Below are 26,592 nucleotides of genomic sequence, written 5' to 3' on the forward strand. Positions count from 1 at the left end.
CGCTTATTTCCCCTGCTTGAAAGGAATTCTCATATAATTTGTAGTCACAAATATACCAACATATGTTGTGTTTACCTATGTTTTTATTATCAACTGGCACTGTTTTTAACTTGAACTAGCTTGTTTTTTTATTTTTGGTAGAAAGATAGTAAAGATGAGTGTTTTGGGGGAAGTGAGATGTTTTGTATTTAAACAAGAACCTTGGTGCTAGCTTACGGTATACCGCTAGCATACCCAGTCTTTTCCTTTTATTGTATTTGCAATACGTGGATAAAGCCTACAATGATGTAACTTCAATTTCAACTAAGCCTAAATGTTTATGTGACAAGATCAAAACAATGTTCCACACAAATTCATGAAAGTGCCTCTTAATTTTTAATACTTAGCATGAAGTTTAGTGACATTTTCTTAATTTATGCAACTTTATATGCAATTTTAAGCCATGTAGCATGCTCAATTTAGGCTAAAATTTGACCAATTAAACTGGTAGAGGGTCCTTTATAGAATGATGACAAATATGTGACAACTCATAATTTGTTTTATCGAAAAAACATCTATTAAAAGCCCTAAAAAAAGTTATAGTATATTAAATGCATCCATCAGTCCAATAGAAAAACAAATTTAACAATGAGCAATGTTAACTGTATACTAATAAGGGTGTTGTTCTTTGTGCCGCAGCGCAGGCTGCGCCCAGACACATGGGGGTGGACACAATGACCACCCTGTCCCCCTGAGTGGCAAGCCTATGTGCCTGGGCGCAACCTGTGCTGCGGCCCAGAGAACACTCTCCCATACTAATAAGTTAACAAATTTAAAAAAAAATCCTCCACTCCATTTCATTAGACTTCAAATGTTTTACTTTCTTAACCACAATTAGAGAACTTTATAGAATAGAAAGGCTATACTATAAGAGTGTGAATGCTTTTGCTTCCTCTAATGACTTGTGCCCTTTTTCTCTTACCTCTTTGCGTACACCAAATTTTTATTAAGAATAAAATCAAAAGAACCTTCCTTCACAACTTCAACAATATGGATGATCAGGTTATTAGATAATGACACCCTTGGAAGATCACCACTTAGACTCATAACCTATCTTCTCAATAAACCATTTCCAGTAAGCATTAAACAAGAAGCTATTCTACAAGGTTTTGTAGATTTATATAACATTAACCACACATTATAATTCATGAATTTTATACAATTTCAATATAGACTCACCCACATGAATGTTTAAAAAGAATGTACCCGGTGCATGAGGTTTCCATCACTGCAGAATCTAAGGAGGGTCATAATATACGCAATCTTACCTCCGCTTCGCAAAGAGGCTGTTTCCCGACTCGAATCAGCTGATAATCCATGAATTTTATATATTTTTTCTTATATACACAAACTTAGATGCTTTAACCCATGTTGTTCAAAAATTTTGCACTAAAATTTTATTAATTGGATGAATAAGGGGTTTCTTCATAACTAGAGCTCAAATGATGTCTAACATGTGATAATTGATAAGTTCTATACACTTTTAAAATATCTGGCATGTGATGATTACTGAATTTTATACATTTTTCCTTTAGTTTTGGACATATTTTTAATCCATTTAATATTTAATTTTAAGATGTAATTTGTCCAGTTAAACAAACAAAGGTTCCTTCATAGCATGAACTAGTTATCTCACTACTCACATACTCACATGTGATAATTCATAAGATCTATAGCCCCTCCATGCCCCTCCATCCCTGATCAGGCTCTTTTTCTTTTTTTCTTTGACCAAATTTCATAAAAGTATTTTCTTATTGTAACATTGACTCCATCCCTCGGGCAATTTTTTGTCTAACTTAATTTCTTACAGGACTTTCTTAAGAAAAACCTTTTTATACCTTTAACTTAAATTTTTTTTGAGAATAAGACAATAGACAATTAAAAGAATATATCAAATTCTAAATACAACTATAAAGATATCATTCAAACATTTTTTTTCTTAAAATATATAGAAGAAAGTTTTCTTTACTTGCAGGTGAAGGGTTCAACTATAATTAATTATAAGGTAATAGTACTACTTCTTATATGTTAAGGGTCCAAAATAGTCTTCATAGATATTTAAGACCCATCCAAGCACAATGTTTACTATTGATAAATTGGGTCAAATATAATAAATCATCATTAAAATTTTAAAATCTTAAGAAACCACAACAAGAGAGAACCAAGGAGGAAATGATTCCCCTCTATCCATTTAAGTGGTTGGTTGATTTTTAAAAAATATTTTTTAATATTTTTTTTGGTTAATAAGTGGTTGGTGGATGATTCAATCATGAATGTTTCTTTTTAGTTGGACTTATCCACAAGCAAAGTTGTAAATAGTGTTTTGGCTGAAAACTAGAATACAAAGAGAAGAGGAGAAAGTTTGCATCAACAAGTGGATATGAAAATGGTAGAAATTCTATTTGACTTACAAGTGGCAAACATGGGAAGGGATAAAAGGCAATTCTATGAATTAAAAACACTGGCCAATCAAACCAAACACTCCCTTCTTCTTTTGGTTTCATGGTTGAGACATTCATATGTGCCATCAATTTCCTAGCCAACCAATAGTCTCCAAACGTCTGTTCTTAATATTAGCTTTGTGTCAATATCAGTAATTGTCACCACCATTAATCACCAAATATTGGATTCTCTGCTTTGGAGATGCTGATATTTATTTATTTATTATTATTTTTTTAGGTGTGTATGGGTCTCTATAACTCTTCCACACTAGTACCACTTCCTCGCCAAGACTAAGGAGAAAATAATTTACAAAAGTAATTTATAGAAAAAGGGAATCATTGATTAGAAAAGGAAAAAGTCTCTTTGCGATAGCAGGGGTAAGGTTGCGTATATTATAATTTTTCCCAGACTCCACAGTGGAGAAAGCCTTATGCACTAGATACCTTCTTTTTTTTTTTCATTATTTAAGGGAATGGATTATGTTTTCCTTCACTTGCGGAAGAGGGTTCACTTAGGGGTGTCAATTCCAGGCCTGATCGAGCCCATTCAATTAAAGCTCGATCTGGATTGGCCTCATTATTAAACGTGTCGGACTTAAGCCCGACACGTTTATAATCGGTTACTCCCAGTGTAGGGTCCTAACCCGTTGGGTGCTCGATCAGACTAACCGACTATATGTTTGACCTATCCCAACCGGTTAAAGCATGACCTAGTCCGCCCCTTTAATATTGCTTGAATTCTCTTCTTCTTTTTTTTTCCTTCAATGCCCATAAACTAAGTGGTGGTACAACATATTAGAAAGTGAAATCATGTGGTTTAAGAAATTATCTTTTCATAATAAGTGAAAGGAAACTCAATCCATTATATATATTTTTTCTTAAGTCCGATGGGTGATGAATATTGATGTCCTACACTCCTACTAAACCACCAAACTAGAAATACAAAATTTAGATTCACAAATCTAAGAGATTATCCAAAGGTGAGTGGTGAGGGCATGGAAAGCCTGTTTAAAATCCATGAGTACTGTGAAATGGGAATTTATGGATAACCATTTTTTATTTTTCTCTCCAACCCATTAGAGACCAATTTTAGGGCCGCACCGCTTAGAGTCCGTTTAAAGACCGTCTAGAGTTAAACAGGCCCATAGCCCGGTTAGACCTAATTCTAGTACAAGTTCAGAGTAAACTTTAACCGACTACAATCTCTTGCAGGTCTATTCATTCCAATATTTCCAATCATACATGTGTTGTCATGCCTCCTTTGGTAGTTTTTTCGTCGACATGAATTTTCAAGACTTTATTTTATCACGTGGGAAACTCTAATTAAACTAAAATTTAACAATGAACAATGAACCGTGAATTCTATCAGTTCACAAAATTTGGACCCTATCCAATATGGTACATGGTAGGTTAAGTTAACTAAATGAACATTACCTTGGGTATATATCTCATGATTTTTCATATTTTTAATTTTTTTTTACCAAGGCAATGCTCCTGTCTTGTTTGAGGTATATGGCCCTATAAAACAAATGGACTTACTTAATCAAATTCATCAAATTTCAGCCTGAAACAAGTAATGAAAATGACTACTATATTGTCATTTCAATTGGTGGATCAGAATCTTACAAAGCCAGATGATTTGTAATTATACATAGTTGCTCTTGGCTATTGAGAATGAAGCAGCCCAGCCACATTGCCTTTGGTTTGGTGGATATTGCTGCATGCCTGCATCTGAGAATATATGGTGGTAGCCATGGAAAAGTGGCAGTCCATGGTGAAACATATGAAGTTCATGTTTGCAAGAGCTGAGAGAACCTCTCCCACATTTCTATCAACCATTTGAATCCAGCCTTTGTACACGCCCCCTCCCCGCGTTGGGCTCCTCTGTAGCACAACACAGTGTGTAGCGCACATCCAACAGCCCTGTGTGCTCGGGCACGCAACCAACACCCTGCCTATGTGTTGGGCTGCATGCCTGAGCACATAGGGCCGTACACACTGTGTCGCGCTACAGAGGACCCGAATCCCCCCTCCCCCCCAAAAAAAAAACTTATTTTTGTCTGTTTTTTTTTTTTATATTAAATATATTTTGAAAAACTTTGGCATTGTAACTATTAAGAAAGAATATTGACAACTTATATCCTCAGCCCATAATCTTGCAGTATTAGCAAGGGGGAGTAAGTATAACTTGGATACTTTAGCTGATGTAGTTCTCTTATTAAGTTCTAATATATATTTCATTTTCTACCCAAAAAAAAAAAAAAACGATGATCCACGTGTATGTGTAGATTCCTCTCAAGATATCATATGATGAGATTTACTATCGAAAAACAATAATTACTTATATTCATGAAAGAGAATGAATTTCTTATATACAAGATGTATATAATTAATAAAATTGACTTGTTTCCATTACTTGGTTTTCTGGTCTTTGTAACTCAGATGCATTGCGCTGGTCACACATAAATGAATAGACTTTTTTCTACCCACAAAAAAAAAAAAAAAAGGGTTATCTAACATTTTTTAAGGTGATGAAGCCACTACATATATGTCATGGTCCCCCTTTCTACCACATTCTTCATAGTGTTTATACATTCCCATGTTGCACAATTCCTCTCATGTTTCTATACTCTCATTCGCTCCAACACATGAAATGGTAGGCAATATGTGCAAGGCATGTTTTCTACCTACATTGTACCGTGAAGAAGAACATAGTTGATTGATAGATTATAATAAAAGATTTAAATTGATACATACAAATGGATTTTTTTCCCTCTTAATTCAAGAAGGAGAAAAAGTAAAGCGGATCGTAGAGCACCGTTGCGCTAACGCGCATGCTGTAGTTTTTTAGTTTGTGCCTTTTCATTAAACTAATGGCATCCCTTTGATTGCTTACTTCGCTAGCAAAGTATTCCATTCCACATCACAGACCCATCAATATAAGGTTTTCTTGCCTGTCCATCAAATTTTGCGACGTTGTAGAGTTTTGTGGCAATTTCAACTGTTGTATAGATAGTCATTAATTTGGATAGGTCACTTCTCAAATTTCAGATTCAAGTTAAACCATATATCACTCGTGTTTTGGTATATATACCCATGAATGCCTATGATACCCCAACTAGTATCTGTTTGTCGAAAGTGGAGAAGTAATTCAATTTCAATGGTTGTCTTGGTTTTTTCTTGTCCAGAAATGTGCTTAGACGTTAACCTTGTAATTATTTGTTTTCTTTTTAATATACAAATTTGTTGACCTTAAGCAAAAAAACGAAAATAAATAAATAAAAATGCACTCTCCATGCCTCCCATAATCATGGATTTTTAAAGTTCGCTATTGCCACTTGTAAACTCAGAGCTACTTATATTAAACTATTGACATGTGAACATGAATAGATAGGGGTGTACCTACTACCACAAAACTATATTTGAAGTTCCTTTTTTGTAAAAAAATTTAATAGTTAATTAAAGAGTACTTTGATTATGTACTTTTTCTAAAAAAAATTAAACTCTTGTAAGATTATGAGAAAATATAAATAAGATTAATTAGCACAAATTTATTGAGGAAGAATAAATGCATGTCAAAATTAATAACAAGATAGACAAAATTATATTAAAAAATAAGGGTATAGTAGTAATTTTCAAGTGTATCCACAAACGAAAGATAACTAAATTTTCTTTTAGGAGTGAAATAATATGTGTTCGCTAAAATTTATAAAATAATGATGTTGATTCCACTATTTATAATATTTAAAATTCTTTAAAAATTAAATAATTAGTGTGTATCACCTAAATTTAATAAATTTTAAATATTCACTCCAAATGTAATCACAAAGAATTGTCAAATGGTAATATATCTAGATTGCTATGATTATGCTTTAGTAAACACTATTTATAAAATGTTTATGGTAGAAAAGAGGAATAAACACCTTTTCAACAAGCCTTTTTATTTTATTTCCTTTATTTATCATAAGTTCTAATACTCTTATTTTTTTTATTGGAAGTTCTAATACTCCTAAGGTATGTCTAATTTATTTTGTGTCAAACATACTGATTTACAGTTGAAAAGGGGAAAGCATTTTGACAAGTTTATTTATTTATTTTTCTGAGAACTTTGACAAAATAAGTACATTTTTGTTTTTAGATTATATATGAGAATGGGTTCTCGATGAGCCTTCACCCATATTAAAATAACACATCCACAATTTAAGTTTTTTTTGGTGCAGTTGTCTAGGGCCTATTGGCCATCAGAGCCCACAAGGAGGCAAGAAGAAGAACCACAAGGGATCAAATATGATGATACCCATAAGGGTTCCACTTCTTGGAAAGCAAGTAAATGTGGATTAGGTGCCACTAAAGAGATTTGAACTATATCGATCAAGCTCCTGATTCAGTTCTCCCAAGAGAATAGCGAATCACCAGGGCATACCCTGGATCAACATCTACAGTTTAGGTTGAATTGAAATTTTGTGGATAAGTAAATGTTGAAAGCATAATTTTAGGTATCAGCATTGTCACGGATCATGGAATCAATGAGTGGCCCATGTGTAACTCAAAAACCATAGGAAGTCCCTAGAATATTCAGAGAAGTAGACAGAAAACCTGGGGATTCGCAGTGAATGCTATCAAAAAGGAATAGCTGTACACCAATGGAGAGACTTTAATGGGGTTAGCAAAGTAGATTCTTCTCTCAAAGGTGAGGATTCTCATTGGGAGTGATTTGTTGTCCTAGTTGATGGAAGTTACCCTTTTTCGAGGGCCCAATGGGTCTATCAAGAGGACCATGATCCCTAAAAGAAATCCTATAAAAGGAAAAAGAGTGGGGAGGGAGGGGCATATGGCAGAAGGCTATTGGTAATTACTCCCAAGGGCAACTGTCAAGCGGCACCAACCATCTACTTTTTGAAGTCATATTACCTATTTTGGTTGATAGCCACCTCTCTTGACGACTTGACCCTTGAGAGCAAAACCTAAATTGGCTTATTTTGATCGCTGGAGATTATAGACCAAATCCTGAAGCAACCAGAAAATTCATAGAAAATGCGCATGAGTGAGTGAGGATCCTCTGCCCAGAATATGTGCCTGTAAAATAATTGACATTGCCTACCATTAAGATAAAGTTAATAAATAAAATAGTGTTAGTATATGTTGTTTCTATATTTTTTTTTATTTCCTTATTTAGAGTTTTCTTATGTTTAGATGGCAATCATATGTATATATCTTCATCTGTATAATGAATACAAATACACTTTTAGCTTACCAATCTAAAATGGTATGAGAGCTAGTCATTCTCGTGATCTGTTAATTCATGCCTGTGTTGTGGTTCCCCCTATAAACCCTTAATCCTATAATAGAAAAATATCACTTCAATTTGTTTGTTCGTCAATTTTTTTAATTTCCTCTAATAGAGGAAAGTGAATCCTATTTCAAGCAATGTGTTCAGACAGGGGTTAGGGTGATAATTTCCACCCTCTATTAGATAGAATTGAGGAAATTGAGGGATAGACAAATTGAAGGGATCCGCAACAATGACAACATCTCAGTTGTTGTCATTGTTGCTCTGTTCGTGCTAACCCCCTAATTTAATTATTGTCATTTTTCTATTGCCACTGTTGTTCTATTCGTGATCTCTTCACAACCATCCTGAACCACCCCCCCTTTCAATATGCCTTCAACCTTACGATCTCTCTCTCTCTCTCTGTCTCTGTCTCTGTGCAATTTCCTGAATCCCCACAAACATCTACACTATAAGGATGTAAAGGATTGGATTCATTGAAAGAACTACTCACTATACTCTCTTATCTCCTTTGCACGTTGGCAATTAATGACTAGTTTAATCTTTGATGTGTCCAGGGTGCCTTTGCCCTCCCATTCCCATCTCAACCAACATGTTTTACACCGATAAATTAGAATCGGGGCGTGGTAGGTCCCAATCCCCAAAAAAAGATTAAGATAAAAAACCAGTCAAAAGCAGCCTCTTTCTAATTGTTTGACACTTTTCACAGTAAACGTTTCCAGGATTTTGAGAGAATTGCTATCAAACCAAAAAAAAAAAACCAAAAAACCTTGGATGGAATGAAACCACGGCGCGAAGTCTCTCCACCTTGCATCTACATTTGCCTCTCTCTGTCTCTCTCTTTCTCTTTCTCTACCCCTGGAAGGAAGGCCAAAAACTAAAATCGGATGAGAAGCTTTCAGATAAACATTGTTTGAGAAGAGGACAAAATGCCGAATCCAAGCCCAAGGAGTGAAGACACTCTGGACCACACTCATCTCTCATAAATCCCCACACAAAAACCCTACCCCGCCACCAAAATACAAAAAACCTAATCTCTCTTTCTCTCTCACAGAAACTCATCTGATAAACCCAGACAAACGCTACGCCCCCACCAGATTTTTCTACCAAAACCGTAATATCTCTCTTATCTTTCATCTATCTCGGTTATCAGTATTTGATTCTGGGGAGAATTCCTGGGAAAGCTTTGGATTGAAATAGAAACGTAAAGGTCAGATTAAGGATCGAAGCTGAACTCTCTGAGAAAGCTTTGGGTTGTAAGAGAAACGTAAAGGTCAGTTTAAAGTTCGAAGCTGAACTCTCTCTCTCTCTCTCGTGTGTGTGTGTTTTTCGATTCTTATATATTGCTCAGTTTCCTCCAACGGAGAGAAATTCGTAGAATTTTTCTTGAAATCCTAATCTCTCTACGTCAGGCTCTATTTTGGTGATCAGAATTAGAGAAGAATTTGATTCTGGGGAAATCTTGAGTAAAGGTTTGGGATTCTGGTTTTGATAGGAATAAAAAACAGAAGCAAGGTTCGATGCCCTGAACTCTCTCGGTTCTACTAGCTGTGAGATACTGAGATGCGAAGAATATTAGTTTCTCTCCGAAGATTTAATTCGATAAAGTTTAAAAACCAAAAAAAAAACGAGTATTTGAATCATTGAAGAAGCATCGGTGAAGGCTTCAGACCTCTTTCCTTCAGATTAAGAGGGAAAATTCATAATTTCCTTTAAAGTCGGAAGATCTGACTTAACGAAGTAAGACTTCGATAGGGTTTCTCGACTTAGAATCCAATACACTTCAAGAGTCTGATTGATTCATAGCAGCGCAGCAAAGATAGTGTTTGTTTGTTTCACGCCTCTCTGTAACTGTAACGAACGAGAAGCCCGGAGGGGAGAACAGAATTATTAATAAATTTTCCTCATTAATTTTTTACGACTCATCGTTTTTTTTTATTTTTTATAAAGGGGAATATATATTATTTATAAATAATTAAATTATAAATTATTATTATTCTCGTTAAGCGGTTCAGCTGGAAGTTATTGCGTATTTGCGTATGAGGGTTCCGTGGATGCATCATACTGCGCCATGACGTTAGAGTCACGAAAACCCATTCATCCCTTTACTCTCTCTCTCTCTCTCTCTCTCTCTGCTACACCATATCGGACGGTTGAAACCGGATTTTATGAGAGATTGCAAAGGACGGCTATGTTTTCTCCTAATTACGCTTTTATTATCAGCGCTTGGATCATACAAGTTCGTTTCGGGGTTAGTTTTGGTGGTATCCTGAATCTCTCTCGCTTGTTCTGTCTTTTTAAGTATCAGAAACGATCCACCTCGCATCGAAACTCGAAAGTCTATCCTTTCCGCAAGATAGGATTAGAAGAAAGAAAAAAAAAAAGGTATGAGGGAAAAACACCCTTTTTCTGGTCAATTATGACTTCTCTAGTTGATAATCTGACAACCTGGTTCGAAGATGGAATGAATTTGGAAAAACTGGTCCAGGGGTGATTGATAGATGAGTTTTTTTTTTTCTTTTTGGTGTGGGTTTGTTGGTGATCTTTCCATTATATTGGGCTTGTTTCTCTGTTGGGATTTACCTTTTTTGGCGCCTCTATTCGCGGGGAATGGACTATATAATTAGGAAGTGAAAGGATTGTCCCGGGTGGGAATGGGAAAATAGGAAGTGGAAGGATTGTCCAGGGTGGGGATGGGGAAGAAGAATATTGCAGAAAAGGAAGGAAGAAAATAAATGGATTCTCAAGTAAATTGAAAAGAAAATCGACTTTTAGATGTTATATGGTAGCTGGGATTCCTTTTCTCTTACGGGGCCTTAATCTTATTTTGATTTCCTCTGCATGGGTGATGAGGAAATGATTTCCCTGGTAAATTTTCATTTGGTTTCTCCGATGATCTCTGTTCTGTGGAGTATTAATTAATTAATGTCTCTTTGCCTTTATTCGGAGTCAGGCTGTTGTTGTTGTTGTTGTTGTTCATTAATTCTTTTTCTCGAATTTATTAAAAGGAAGACTTAAAACTAGAGGAATATTGACTATAGGATTCACAGTTTATTTTCATTCCCGACTGTTAATTCATTGCGCTTCAGGATGATTTATTTCCCTTTATATTCTTTTCTTGGCGCTAGAGTATAAAGTTAACTTTGTTATCCTGGTATCTGGTTTATTTCCTTCCTTTCTTCAGTGGTGTTTGTCAATGATCTGTTTATGATACCTTTAGTTTTGTGTTGGTTGAGTATGGTTTGCCCAAAAGATCATAATATTTTTGGTAATTCACTATGGAATCTGAAATCCCATGGATGCTTTCTTCTTTCTCAATCAGCTAGTGGAATTGAAAAAACAGTCTGGAACATTAATTCTTATTTACTTTTGGGGACATTTTCTCGTTCATGCTTATTGAAGTGGTATGTGTCTGATTATTTTAAATTTTGTTCATATTGATCAGATTTAAAAGGAAAACATAGCAATCGTGCACAACAAATTTGTACAAACACCATTTAAGGAGGATCCTTTCATTTGTAAGACTTCTTCTATGTTATTATTCATCAATGGTTTTGTAACTTCAAATTGTGCTTGTCGACATAGAATTACATGCGGTACAACATGATATTGAATTTGAGTCTGGTGTAAAGACGGTGACACAATTTGGAATGTGGAAGACATCAATCAACAAAATAGTTAAAACCTTTGTCCTGTCCTAAACATTACAACAAACCTGGTATAGTTGTTCTTCTGTAGGGAAGATTTCTGCATTTCACTATTCCATTGCCTTGCATATGTTCTACTTTGATGATTAGATATGTTTTGTTGTAGGGTAGGCCTCAAGATGATGAGGATTAGAAATTTACTGAACATGGAATTCCTAAAAAATAATAATATAGGAAGGTTCCAGATTATGATAACAGTGGAAAAGATAATAGATCTCTTGTTGAGTCATCTGACGTATGATTACTGCTTCTGATGAAACATATCTCCAGTGATGCAGATCAACTGGAAATTGTGTGCTAAGAAATTGAAACAAAGAGAAAAATAGAGTACTGTTTAGAGTCTCAGTGTCTCACTAACTAATCAAAGTCCTTGTTGTAATCTTGCCAACCTTGAAAAGGGGAAGGTTGTAGTCCCCCCTCCCCCCCCCCCCCCCCACTGCTGAAGAGGGGATTTACACCCAAAAAAATATGGGTGAAATAAATTGAGATCTTCTGTCGATTTGCACAGGAACAGTAGATGGAATGCTAGATTATTTATAGAGCATGGGAGGACCATTCTTGCAACTTATGCTTATAAACCACATCTCATGGAGATCTATTTTCCAGAGAGGATAGATCTTAACAAATAGAATTGGACAACTAGAATCAACATGATTGGTATAAATGGTATTCCTGCATTAGTATACTTTCAATAGTACATGAAAGCAAATTAAAGTTCCCAATTTGGGGTTCTCATCCAGATGAACTTATACACCCTATCAATCTGTTCTGAGCAACCTGGATAACAAACACTCAAGTGTAGAAAAGGTCTGACGGTTAAATCAATCCTATTTTACTTAAGAAAGGGCTGCGGTGCAGGAAAAAAATCTTATTCTGGTCAAATAAAGCTGTATGGTTCATTTTGAAAAGGAATGTCTACCATATGTTTAATTCATACAGAATCTACCTACTGTGTAGGCATGGCGATCAAATTGCATCATCATTTTTTTTATTGTACTTCATCTGGCTTTGTAGTTGAGTTTCAAGTTTATTCTCATGTCAAGAGTCTAAACCAAGACCTTGAGCTTCAGCTATTTAGACATTTTTGTTATTGACCACCTTCTCATTGCCCATTGTTACCATTACAGTTTGCTGTTGTTCCAATATATAGTTTTTTCTTTCTTTCCTTTTTTTGCACTCTTTTTGGAAAGAATTGAATAATATTGGAGAAAGGGGGGCATTATGAAGGGAAAGTAGAACCACCTACATAATAGAAAAGAGTCGCTTAAAAAAAAATATTCACACTCCCTGAGTCTCAGATTACTTATTCCATTCAGTTGAACAACTGATGCTTTAAAGCCTTGAGGAGGCAACTCCAAAGGCAAAAAAAGAGGCAGCAGTTGAAAATTTCCTTCTTCAGGTACTCTGTCCATGAGCAACGTGCTGTTCCTCTCTTTCCAAATGGGCCAGCAGATGACAAAAGCAGAGAATGCTTCATAAATGATTCTAAATAATTCCCTTTAGGACCTAGGGTCCTAGCAATCCAGCTTTCAAGCAGGTTCAAAGCACTATTTGATTCTTTTTTTTTTTTAAAACCCGAATATTATCTGGGACCCAGGGAAGCCCCTAAAGCTTTATTAGAAAAAAATAAACAAAATGCTAACTACAAAGGGGGGGGACATAGCCCGCCTTACCCAGACCCAAGGAGACAATAGAAACTCTCTCACCACTCCAAACCACAGAAATAAAAGCCCAAAATCCCAAATATACAAGGAGAACAATTAGAACCAGAAAACAGGTAACCCAGCCTTATCTTCCCTAAGAATTTGTGAAAGGTCAGAAGGGAGCTCCTGTTGCAAGTGGAAGGAAGTACTCAGCATTGAATCACAGGCCAAATTTGCCAAAAAATCAGCAGCACGATTACTACATCAAAAAGAAGCAAAGAATAGGTCGATTTGAAATAATACTTTTGGATTTGTTTGTGGTTTATAATCTAATCACTCTGTCTCTAAAGACTACATCTATTTGGATTGACAAACCTTTGTGAGTAATATTATCCGCCATGTGATGTGAGTATTCAAATTTATATGTTATACCTGTCCACATAAAAAACTGTGGCTCATTTAGCGCCTATTTCTTCCAAATAAACTTCACTGAGAGGTTTGAGAGGCCTGCTTGGAGTGACCTGTGGAAAAATGACTCAACTGATAACTTACTTTTACAATAGAAAATTAACCGTACTTGTCATCTTTTTCCAGACTCAACTTGACTCTGCTTAGTGGGACCATGGGTCAAAGGGTCATTGATACCACCCTCGATCACCTGATCTGGATTTTTATTGAACAGGACAGATCCATTCTATTGCACATAATAGAATGGTCAAACCATGGGCGTTATTGGACTGTTGTATTCTGATTCAGCCAATCCAAACCAATCTGGATTGGTATCACCCAAGAATGATCCAGGAATCCTGTATGGGTCTTTAAATCCTTGGTGGGACAGCATTTTTGGTAGCCTGGGTTTTTACATTGTTTAGAGTTTTTAGATTGATGGATACACCAAAGAATCACCAACGACATCATTGTAAGCAATCAGCAGATAGCTTTTGGCAATGACACATTATAGAGGTACAAAATTCTTGTTTTTCTCCCCAAAGCACCAACACTCCTAGAATTTCACTTTGTTTCTTCTGCCCACAATGACACATATGCTTCACATTATTTCATTCTTCCCTAGATCCAAACCTTTTGTCACCGCATCTGCTGTTACAATCCTTTTCCATAACCTGTTTTCTCTGATGACATGCCACAACCATGTTCCCAAGAAGGCACTACTCACTCTACTCTTTCTCAATGAAAATCTGGACTTTATTGGCGCATAAATAGTTTGTCAAGGCGTCACCCGGGTGCCTTGGTCGCCTTGTTGGTGCTTCCTTGCTTCTAAGCCCCCTCCAACGCCTTGGGTCACCTAGATGCCGTGACAACTATGGTTTAAAACTCCATCAATCTCTTCTTTCTGTAGTTTCCACTCTATTATAGCAGTTAAGAATAAAGGACTGATAGATCTATCAATTGACAAATTCAGGAAATAAATAGATGATTTGTAGATTGCTTAAGATTTAAGCTAGAAGCAAGAATTGAGAAAATAATTCAGATTTGATGATTAGATCTAAGAAGCAGTTCAGATATGATTCAAGTGGAATTCTAAATCTCAGATTTGATTCCAGAAATTATACTTAGCAGGAAATAAAGAGAATACTAAATTCAATTTGATGGCTAGAAGAAAAAGAAGCTGCCTCCTCTTTCTTCGCCACCCTCTTCAATCCCTCCCTTCCTCCCCCTTCCCCCATCCCCTCCGGCTCTCATTGATAAATTTATTCCGCCCTCCCTCTTCAACTCCCTTACTGCTATTCCCTCGGATGATGAGATTTCCCAGGCTATCCTTTCCCATAAATCCAACAAGGCTCCTGGCCTTGATGGCTTCAGTATGGGATTCTTCCTCAGTTGCTGGGACTCCTTCAAAGGAGAGTTCTTCAAAGCCATCCGCAGCTTCTTCTTCAAGCCTTGTCAGTTGAGTCAGATCAACCAAACCTTCATCTGCCTTATCCCTAAACGGGGCTACTTCTCTGACTGACTTTCGTCCCATCTCCCTTTGTAATCTCATCTACAAGTTCATTGCCAAGATTCTTGCCAACCGTATTAAAGCGGTCATTCCCTCCCTTGTTAGCCCCAATCAGTCCGCCTTCATTGCAGGCCGAAGCATTGCGGATAACATCATCCTATGTTTTGAGATCGTCAGAGGTTTTGACCGCAAATCTCATTCCCCGGCGGCTCTCATAAAAATCGATCTCCACAAAGCTTTTGACTCCATCCGTTGGGATTTCATCTGTGATGTGCTCTCTCTTATGGGCTTTCCCCCTGTCTTCATCCGCTGGATTTACGCCTGTATCTCCTCCCCCTCCTTCTCCGTCTTGGTTAATGGTTCCCCTGCTGGGTTTTTCCGCTCCAAAGTCGGAATTCGCCAAGGATGCCCCCTCTCCCCTTTCCTCTTCTCCCTTGCCCTGGAAGTCCTTTCCAGAAGCCTTCAAACCAAAACTGACCTCCACCTCATCTCCCCTCTCCCTAAATGCAAGCACTCCAATCTCTCCCATCTGGCCTTTGCTGATGATCTCATGATCTTCTCCAAGGCGTCCCATTCTTCCATTTCCGAAATCATGGATTCGCTCCATCTCTTTGAGTCCCTCTCTGGCCTTCGTGTCAATCTCCTTAAATCCAAAATCTTCCTCTCGAGCATCTCAGACTCTTCTAAAGAATCCCTTCGGCTCTTAACTGGCTTCTCCATTGGTTCCCTTCCTGTCCTCTACCTCGGCCTTCCCCTCATCCCTGCCAGGCTTTCGAGCCATCATTGCTCCCTCATGCTTGACAACATTCGCAAGCGCCTCCAGCTCTGGAAAGGCAAGCTTCTTTCTTACGCTGGTAGACTAGAATGTATTTGTTCGGTCCTTCAAGCTACTTACATCTACTGGACTGGCATCTTCTGCATTCCTAAGTCTACCATCAAGGCCATTGAACGCATATTTTGTGCTTTCCTTTGGAAGGGTAGCGACACTTTCAGATTTCTCCACCCAGTTAGTTGGAAATCTATCTGTCTCCCCAAATCTGAAAGTGGCCTTGCCATCCGCCGCATCCGTGACTCTAACACGGCAGGCATTCTTAAGCTTCTCTGGAGAATCTCTTCCCTCCAGGATTCAATCTGGGTTTCTTGGGTCCATTCCCACCTCCTTAAATCTGACTCCATCTGGACTGTCCCCACTCGTGCTGACTCCTCTTGGATTTGAAGCAAGATCCTCTCCCTCCGCCCTCTGGCTCTCCGTGGCATCTCCTCCTCCATTGTTGATGGCAATTCCACCTCTCTCTGGCTTGACCCTTGGCACCCTTTAGGCATCCTCTACAATCTTCTTGGTCCTAGAGCCATTCACTCCTCTGGCCTCCCCAAGGACGCCCCGGTCTCCTCCCTCATCTCCTCTGGCTCCAGGACCCCCCACCCCTCCCTCGACCCAGTTATTCTATCCCAAATCTGGCCAACCCTCCCCCTGCACTGACAAGATCACCTGGCTTCCCTCCCCCACCGGTATATTCTCCTCCTCCTCTGCTTGGAACTTCTCCAGAGACCCCTATCCCTCGGTCCCTTGGTACAACCTAGTCTAGTTCAAGGACCACATTCCCCGCCATAGCCTTACTATTTGGAGAGCCCTCCGTCTTTGCCTGCCCACCCAAGCCTTCCTTATCCACCGCACCATCCCAGCCTCCCCCTCTTGCAACCTTTGCTGGACCGGCCGTGAAGATATCCCTCATCTCTTCTTTGCTTGCCCCTTTACCTCCTTCATTTGGAAAAAAGCCTTAGCCTCCATTTGGCCGCGTAGCAGGAGGATCAGAAGATTTGACCGTGAATGGCTTTGGCTTCTCCAAACCTTCTCTGGGAACTCCACTTGTGACACTCTTGGCAAGCTGGTCTTCAGTGCCGCTGTTCACCATATCTGGATGGAAAGGAATCTCAAGCGATGGACTTCCAACTCTAGATCTTTTGATGTGATTTGGAAAGCCATCTCCTATGATGTGTCTTCCAAGCTCAGCTGTATCTGCCAGAGGCCCTTCTCGGACAGCCCTAGAGACAGGCACATTTTGTCTAGTTGGGGCCTTAATTCTGCCCTTTTGCGGTCCTCCTCCTCTGCCTAGGCTGGAGGATCGCCCCCCCCCTTTTTTTCCTCTCTCTCTCTTTCTCCCCTCCCCCTCCTTTTCCCCCTCTTGTACATTGGTTCTCTGGTTCTTTCTTCCCTGCCCCCCCTTGGGGCTCGGTAATATAATCATTTACCAAAAAAGAAATCAGAAGTAGAAGAAAAAGAAGAGTAGAAGAAATATTCAAGAGATAACTCTTGATTCACAATAGAATTTCAGAATTAGAAGAAGAAGAAAGCGGTAGGTCAGAAATAGTGCTTCACTCCCGCTTGCAAAGCTCAACAGCTCAAAAACTCTTGAAATGAAATCAATAGTATTATTCAAATTATGTCTAACTGATGGAGGGGTATACATATGTATAATCTTTTAAATTTCCTGAACTGACTCATAAAAGAACTCCTAATCATTCTCACAGACAGAAAAGTAAATAGACTCAAAACAGAACTCTGTACTTGTTAATAATTATTCTAATTTAACTTGAATTAAGACACTAATCTCGTGTGTAGACTTAACCCCCACTTTATGGACTTATAATTAAGCCCTAATACAACAAATAATCCATGAACAAGTAGGTACAGGCTCATAGAACCTATATATGACCCAAAATAAGGTATTCCTAATTCATTTGGACAGTCTAGACTGCATTACCCCTCCCCCTTGTATTAACCATGTGGGAAATCTCAGGTTCCATCTCCAATGTATGGCCCATTATGTAGGAGTCTTAACCTTGTATTCTTGGTGGTAGAATCGAAGTGTTCCCCCTTGTAGTCAGAGTCAAATTTTTAGTTAATTTGAAGCTATAAATTTCATTCTTCTCATGGGAAATGGGATCAGGCAGATAATTACCAGACAGATAGATAATGATGTGGTGAATATGTCAAAATATTCACATATTCTTTAAAGAACTTTTGACCATATCTTTAATTCACTAGGTTGAATTATACCTCAACTATCGATGTACTGACTTCTTGCTATGTATGTTGAGCAAAGTTGGAGTAGCTAGATTCACTGTTCATTACAACATTCCTCTATTTGTTCTGCTTAGTAATGAAATTTACTTTAGGAGCCTGGTCCCACTGATAAGCCTGAGAAGGCTAATTTATATAGGTTCTAATCTTTCTATAAATAATTTATACCTCTTTTGAGAATGGTCTCTCTGCTATTAACATTAGTATGTTCGTAGTGTTATGCTTTAGTGCATATCACTATATATACTATTTTTTTTTTTATCTTTCATAACTTAGGTGCATTTTTATATGCATCTTTTTACAGCAGTTTTTACCCTCTTCACAGTTTCCCTTTTTCAGTTGAGCAAGAATTGTGTTTCCTTTCTTTTTTCTGTTCTTGTAGTTTGATTTTTCAATGACCATTGTTGATAAGTGTATTGGTCCTTCAGGATACTGATCTGTTGGGCTGTCATTGGATCATGATCTATATCCGATCTGATCTGATTAAGTGAATTCTAGTCCTTGCTGATGCATGCATGTGTACCAATTCAATTAAGAAATGAACATTCAACTCCAATTTGAATTTTTGAACTTTTTTTATTTTATTTTAGAGAATTTCATTATACCATTTCATATTAGAATATTTGCAGCATTCATGTATTTGATCTATTTTTGTACATGTGACTTATGTCTACTTCATCGGTAAGTGGACCCTTTGGCATTGCCTCTAACCAATCTAATGATTATTTTCTGGTTAGTATTTGTCTGATCTTGTCAATTGTTGCTTCCAAAGCTTTAATTTTGAAGCTTGCTTCCTGTACTCTTCTTGAAAAATGATTTTCCCCCCCTTGTATGATGTTTGTCATGCTTTGGTTTTGTATGGATGGGTACAAGTAGCACCATGGTGTGTGTGTGTGTGTGCGTGTATGCCTACCTGTTTTGGCTCGAACAGTTGGTTATTACTAATGGACATCCTTCTTCATTGTGTCATATTGATGATCTTGACCTTTAGTTTATTACTGATTAGCACAAGTAATTTTGCTGTTGCAGAACTAAAGACACTGTTGCACATGGATGAATACAGTGGTAAAAGAGTTGGAGGTGGTTTTGGTGTTCCTAGGAGGGGGTCTGGCCTTGCTTTCAGAGATTCATCAATTCAAGAGGAGGATCGAAGCATTAAATACTGTAATCGAATAGGTTGTAGCACCAGACTTAACTCATCAAAGGGTGGTCAGAGTAGTAGTTCAGACAGAGCCAAATATTCAAAGCCTCCTTTCCGTCCAGCAAGTGGCAAGGCAATATCTGGAAATTCTTCCAAGACATACTCTACTGTGAGTGATGCTAGAAAGTCTCAACGAGACGCCCATAAATTGTCTTCTAACAAGGAAGCAGTTCCCTCTGAAACTATTTGTAAGCAGGGAGAGAGAGACATTTCTGAATCCATATCTTCAACCAATGCCATTCAAACAGCACTTGAACCTGGAGATGCTGAATCTGGAGTTCTCCAGGGCCTTACTGTGGATACATCCGAAGATGTGGGGAGATGCAATATACCATCAAATACAAGATCTCAAAATAAAACCCGTCAACAGTCTGGATCAAGCAGTCAGGATATGTGGGATCCGTCTGTCCGGCATTCTATTGCTTCTAAAAACGCCAGTCAGGTTGCAAAACCTGCTTCCCATGGTCAAGCTGCTAATGTAAGCCGGTATGGTCTGAGAAATCTAGGGTGCACATCTATATCTGATGTTCTTCCTTCAGGTTGTTCATCTTCGGACTCAAGTCGCAGGAGGAATGATGTGAAAAGGAGAAATATGGGTGGAGAGAGCTCTACTTCTAGAGCAAAGCCCACAAGTGTGTCATCGATAGGAGGAAGTTCAAGCACTCGAAGGAATCTCATATCCAATCCTAGCATCTCACTTTCTGAACATTCTTCATCCCAACAGCCTTCAAGGAGGACCAGAAATTGGCTCCCAAATAGGGATGGTGTTACATCAGTTAGAACACGGAGGACGATCACGGGTGAGGCAAGAGCAAGGGCCTCTGAACATGACAATGGCAATGATTTGACACTGCCTGAGGTACCAATTCCTCAGGCAGAAAATCCAGTCAATGAGCTGGCTCCAAGTTCTTCACTGCAATTTCCTGCAGAACTTCCCTCTATTTTTGACAACTCTAATGGTCGACCTGGCAGTAGTGGTCAGAATGTACGTAGTAGGCAGATTGCTCATACAGAAGGTGGAATTGCCCGCCCTTTCCATGGTCTCTCTATTGACAGAGATGCTTTCCAAAGATTTAACATGGATGGGATTGCTGAGGTATGATTATTTTATTGTATTTGATTATTTGACCATTTAAGATGTCATTAACTGGAACAACACAATCTAATCTAAATCCTGGCAGTCGAAACTAAAACTTGGTTTTTTATATTTGGCAGGTATTGATGGCACTTGAGAGGATTGAGCAAGATGAAGAATTAACATATGAGGTTGTTTCTCTTTCTATTCTTTTTTTTTAAAATGTACTATTAATTTAGCTATTTTATTAGCCATTGTTTCCTAATTTTTTTTAATCTTCTGATGCAGCAATTATTGATTCTGGAGACAAACTTGTTTATGGGGGGTCTTGGCTTTCATGATCAGCACAGGGAAATGAGATTGGATATTGATAACATGTCATATGAGGTTTGTTGATCATTACACTCAAACGACCGTAGCATCAAATACATGCATATATTGTTCCTCAATTGTTGCCATGAATCCTTTGTAACAGGAACTATTGGCTCTAGAAGAGAAGATGGGTTCTGTTAGCACAGCCCTTACGGAAGAAGCATTATCGAAATGCCTTAAGAGAAGCTTCTATATTCCTGCATCTCTAGACACAGTGAGTGTGGATTGTGGAGATGATGACGTCAAATGCAGTATTTGTCAGGTATGTTTCCTAGAATCACGAGCAGTAGTGGCAGGTTAGTGCATAATTGTTGGAAAAGATTTCTTCCCCCTATTCTTTGATAAACTGAACAGTTTGAATACTCACTTCTTCAACTTGATCCTTTGTTGGAGATTTTCCAAAGTCAGCGATGCCTATTGTTTGTACCAAGTCATGCTTGTGTGGTGTCAGTTTGTGTTGCATTAAATTTTTGTATTGAACAGGTTAGGAAAGCCTGAAAATGAACATGAACATGCCGAGACTCGTATACTAAACCAGACATGTTGGGTCCTTATATAATGTTTAGTTACCAACGCTTAGTGGGTCAAATGGGTCTGCAAGTTTTACACCCACTCAACACAGATATGACCACTTATTAAGGGGTTAGTCATTTGGTGTGGAAATTTTGTCAACCCATCCCTGTTAACTAGGGATTGTGGTTGGGTCACAACTTGCCGATCTAACCAAATTGTTAAGAGGCAGTGCTACAGACCCTGGTATCTACAATTGCTAACTGTGGTTCTCAGTCCCTGCACTCGTTCTCAAGAACCTGGGAAAACCCAAAGGTTACGTTTTCAAATACTGGTGATGACTTGTTCATTGGAGACTGCTGTCTCACTTGCATATATAATTTTTATTGACCAAGTCCAATCGACCTTCCAGGTAAAATGTATCTTTTCAGATGTTTTTCATCATCCTGTCAAGGTTGATTATATGTTTACTTGGATCCATGTTATAGTGGATTCATCACTTGCATCATCAACTTATGCTAATATTAGTATATATTTGTCTAGGATCAAACTGTTGGGCTGGTTTGGTCTGGAAAACTACAACCAGACCAAGGCCCGTCGGGTTTTTTGTTGAAGTGTCAGGCAACCCAATCTGCATTACCTTATCTAGTTTTAGCTATGCTAGCAAAGCCAAACAAGGGTTGCTTTTTCAACTTAGTGATGGTTGGTTTGGCATAGTTAGATTACCTTTGGTTAGTTTTGGGTTTGGATTTGCATCCTCTAAGTTTCATATGCCATTCTTCCCCGTTTGATTTCTTATAATTTTATTTTGCAGGAAGAGTATGTTGAAGGAGATGAGGTTGGTAAGCTAGGATGTGAGCATTGGTATCATGTGGTCTGTATCCACCAGTGGTTGCGGCAAAAGAATTGGTGCCCGGTCTGCAAGGTTGAGGCAGCTCCTCCTTAAACACCCCTCAAAAGTAACCAATAACCAGTCATAAGGCTGATGTCTTTTGTAAAATCCCTTTCACACCCTTGGTCTCCTTATATCAAACACTTGATCTTCCTGTACATACCATATTCCCATCCATCGTAACCAAATAAGCCGCTACCTTGAGAACTCCGTATCCCTTGGTCATATGCTCATAGTGGGAAAATCATTTACATTCTAAAACATTCAAGGAAATGTTCATAAAGGTTGCTCTTCTTCAGGCTACCATTTTTCCTTTTTCTTCTTCTTCAAGTACGCATTTTTATTAGGGTTATATTCTATGGTTTTGAGTCTATACTTTTTTTTTTATTCCGTCGAAATTCGATTTTACAGGGTATAGACACTTATGACCTCCCCCTCTATGTCCCAGTGGGAATGATTTCCCTGGCATTGCGATGTTTACCATAACGATGATGTCCATGGATCAAATTATTGGCATTCCTAACATCCGTTCTTTGTATAAGAGCATCTGGTCAGAAAATCGATTGTTCTCTCTCTCTCTCTCAATTAGAAAATATATGTTAAAAACACTGCTTGAACGTGCATTTGCTTCACTGCCCGTCCTTAATCTTGTTCTGAAACTCACTTGGACAGAGATGATAAATCATGTTACATTGTTTAAATTAAGGATAGGATCAAAATTTCTTGCGACTCTTACTCTCTGCCTCTATTAAGCATTGAACCTATGAAAAGTTTGTTTCACTTGGGGAGGGAGGTGGGGCTGTTGAGCGTTGTGGGAAAGAAATTTTGTCCTTACCTTGACGTAGAAGAAACACAAGTTTTTAAGAAAAAAACAAAACATAAGGTCGTTAAGATTTCCAGATTCTGTAAACATCTACCAAAACCAAACGGAAACTGCAAGTCATCTGCTTCCGCTAGATTCGGGCCTTGATTTTTGTTGCTATCAACTCTACAATATTCTCCTGGTTAGATTTTATTTAGTCACAAGGCTTTAATTATACCCAAACTAATGCCATCTTAATTACCCACTAATGGCATGGGAATATATATAGGGAAACAGATCACTGCCTAGCCCTCAAAAGCCTGCAGGTGTGTGCTACCTAGGCAGGATTTTTTGCTTTTCCATGGGGGCAGCATGGTACTTTTGTACACTTTTGTATCTAGATGCAAAAAATACGTGGGCCATGCACCAGGTAGTGTTCTACATTTATGCTAGGTTACACAAATCGGATTTTAGACATCCTTAGTTCTCCCTCCTCCATCGGATGTTACACATCCTTATTCCCCCGCCCCCCCTTCCCACCTCTCCTCCATCGGAGGTTAAACATCCTTATTCCCCCCCCCCTTCCCACCTCTAGCCGATTCTGGAACTAATATGCTTGATTTAGGGTCAAGATCTCGGGTCGAGTTGAAAACTCGACCCAAGTTCTTTCCGATATGAGGTAATATTGGGTATTGCCAAAGTCTCGTCTCGAGTTCTCAAAATAATGAGATACTCGTCGAGATCTCGCGAGTTCTTGTTCTATGATCACAAATAGTTTCTTCTTTCTTTTTTTATCTCGATATTCTGTCACAAATAGGTTTTTCCTTTCTTTTCTTTTTTTTTTTTTTTTTTTTTTTTTTTCTGACCATACCTTAAAAGAACATAAAAAATTAAGGGCAAAGAAATCTCACCAGCGTAGATAGGCTATTTAAGACGCATAATATTGAAAAAGGTTTTCTGGGCAAATCGCCCAAGAGGGAATCTGTTGATGGCAACTCTACAGCCGTCCAATCAGATCTGATAGCCCTCATCCTTTTATTTTTTTGAAAAAATTATAAAACAAACAACTAAGCAATCTGCAACTCCCACTATCCAGCTGGTTTCTAATCTTTGGTCATTTGGAGTTTCGTACACAATTTTACCCCTGTTTTCAATACTTGAATTCGTGACCAAGCGTTCAACAAGTGAGCATTTGACCAATGAGCCAAACACGACCTTCGTGGTTTTTTCACTATTATAAAAATTTATTTCCAGTCATTTCTCCCCCCAACCATTTCATGCTTAGGTTTCATACTTCCTTCTTTTACCCATAGATTTCATGTTGTAATGTGTAAGACTCCATAGTTAAGGTAAAAATGGAGAAAGGTTGCTTCAAAATCACCGTTTTCTTTGGAGTTTAAGGTTGACGATTCACGTATTCATGGTATTATTTAAACGTTCTTGAGTTATCTGGTGAAAATCGCCCCTTCTTTTTTTTGGTTTTTTTTTTTTGTTGGGGGGGGGGGGGAGAAGGGGAACAAAATGCAAACACAGAGAGAATAGAAAGGACAGAGATGAAGATGGACTGTCTCATCTTGTTGGACGGTTCAGATTAGACCCTGCAAAAGATAATTTTCTGCATGGGTCCCCAGAAAACTATACCCATAAAACAGTACCATTTATTCATGCATATCGACTTAAAGCCGAGCCCATATATAGTTTTGGATGGGCTATAACCTGTAGCCCATCCAAAACTGCTACTTCAAATGGCAAAATTTGAAGACATGAATTCATTATTAACAACCCTCACCCCTTTTTTATCTTGGGAAAATTGCCTAGATCTACTAGATAAGAAAGTCAATTACAAGATAAACAGGTTTAAAATATATTTTACATCCATTAATTTCAATTTTGAAAAGATTTACCTAATTCCCCAAAGTTAGTTATTGCTCATGTAACCCAAGATATAAATAGACTGAATTTTCTAAAATACCCCAACATCCCTTCATCTTTTCATACCCCAAAATAACTTTATCTTCTTTTATTTTATTTTATTTTTTCATTTTTTCATATTTTTAATTAATTGCGGGACCCACCACCATCTCCTCCTCCTTTTCTTCATCATCTTCTTCTTTCTCCACCAAGGCGGAACCACCCCTACAGGCTACAACACCCTCACCTTGCTCTACAACTCCACCCCCACCTGCAACACCCATTCTCTCTCTCCCGCTTTCACTGCCCCTCCTCTGCAACCCGCCCATCCCCCCCGACCTCCTTTCTACAACACCCTCCCCACCCCCCACCATTTTCCGCCTTTCCTCTTCTCCACCTATCTGTGGTACATTAATCTTTTTAAGATGTTCAAGCAAAGAAATGAGTTTTTTACTGGATTCCTCTACTACCTCTTTTCTGGTGCGTAACGGAGCATAAAATGTTGCACAATCACACAACTTCGGATTCCTCTACTGCCACTAGATCATCTCCTTGATAATGATAAAAATGTAAGCTTTCTCCCAATTTTCAATAAAAGAATAAGACATTTTGGGCTCTTGAATCTCAAAACCCAGAAGAGATCTTTGTGCTATCAAGCGTCCACTCCAATTTCCAAGCCCTTCAAGAATTTCTAATTAAAATGTTAATTGAGAAGTCAAGTATCCAACGTCTACCCTCTCTACTTCCTTTTTAACAGTGAATTATTGAGACGAAATCAGTTAGTGGAGGAAGATCAAAAGATCTTCGATTATGTTATTCTGATCAACGTCTTTCTCTCGCTGAATTTGCCAAAAAGGTGAGGTAGTTTTAGCATACCAAAATATCAATTTGAGAATTGGGTTTCTGGAGATTCCATCTCTGAAGTGGATTCTGTGAGAAAAGTTGATCCTAAGATGGGTTCCTCCGAAATCATTGTTTCTAAACTCAAGATTCGATTTTGGATCTGCGTGCAAAGGGATTTGGGATTTCTGCAGGAACGGAGCAGCCATGGCGAGATAGTGAAGGAGCATTTTAGAATCTCATCGGGCTGTTATCAGTTAGGCGCGAATCAAAACTTTACCATTCAAATTTACTGTCCCGTGGTTTGACAAAGTTCCCAGTGTTGACGGGAGATGGGGGAGGGGAAAGGGCAGAGAAGCAGGGGGGTGAGGCGTGGGTTGATGAGAGCACAGTGGAGGATAGGGAGGCAGGGGATGAGAGAGAGACAGCAGGAGAAGGTGTGGGTGTTACAGGTAGAGGTGGAGCCTCCAAGGGGTTTGCAGGCGCAGGATGGTGCAGCATTCTTCAGAGAAAGAAGAGGAGCTGGATCCCACATATGGCATTAAAAATGAAAGAATTAAATAAAAAAAATATGTTGAGAGAAGCTGAAAAGAGGTTGGCGTATTTAAGGAAGTTTAATTTTGTTTTCATCTCGAACAGTATGAGCAAAAAATAACATTGGAGATTGAGTAAATCTTTTTAAAATTGAAACTAGTAACCGTAAATATATTTTAAAACTACTAATCTTGTAATTAACTTTTTTATCAAGTGGATCTAGGAAATTTCCCCTTTTTTTCATCCCTTTAGGGGCAAGAAGTAAAGGTTAGAAGAACATTATTGAGTCTTTGCGA

General features: G+C 38.2%; 1 protein-coding gene and 1 long non-coding RNA gene across 2 annotated transcripts; one reads left to right on the forward strand and one right to left on the reverse strand.

The window, feature by feature from the left end:
- The first annotated feature begins 8,921 nt into the window (after positions 1-8,921).
- On the forward strand, positions 8,922-22,492 carry LOC122668957 (E3 ubiquitin-protein ligase MBR2-like). The gene is made up of 7 exons (XM_043865558.1): positions 8,922-8,991; positions 11,216-11,288; positions 19,189-20,456; positions 20,576-20,626; positions 20,724-20,822; positions 20,911-21,069; positions 22,132-22,492. Exons 3-7 carry the CDS (start codon positions 19,209-19,211, stop codon positions 22,261-22,263), a joined length of 1,689 nt encoding a protein of 562 aa, XP_043721493.1. The 5' UTR covers positions 8,922-8,991; positions 11,216-11,288; positions 19,189-19,208; the 3' UTR covers positions 22,264-22,492.
- On the reverse strand, positions 12,898-13,497 carry LOC122668958. The gene is made up of 3 exons (XR_006333942.1): positions 13,381-13,497; positions 13,184-13,185; positions 12,898-13,034 (listed from the first exon to the last, which is right to left on the reverse strand). It is a non-coding gene; the product is annotated as an uncharacterized LOC122668958 (long non-coding RNA).
- Positions 22,493-26,592: the final 4,100 nt, after the last annotated feature.

The sequence above is a fragment of the Telopea speciosissima genome, chromosome 7 (genome assembly GCF_018873765.1).
Source record: "Telopea speciosissima isolate NSW1024214 ecotype Mountain lineage chromosome 7, Tspe_v1, whole genome shotgun sequence".
Taxonomy (NCBI): Eukaryota; Viridiplantae; Streptophyta; class Magnoliopsida; order Proteales; family Proteaceae; genus Telopea; species Telopea speciosissima.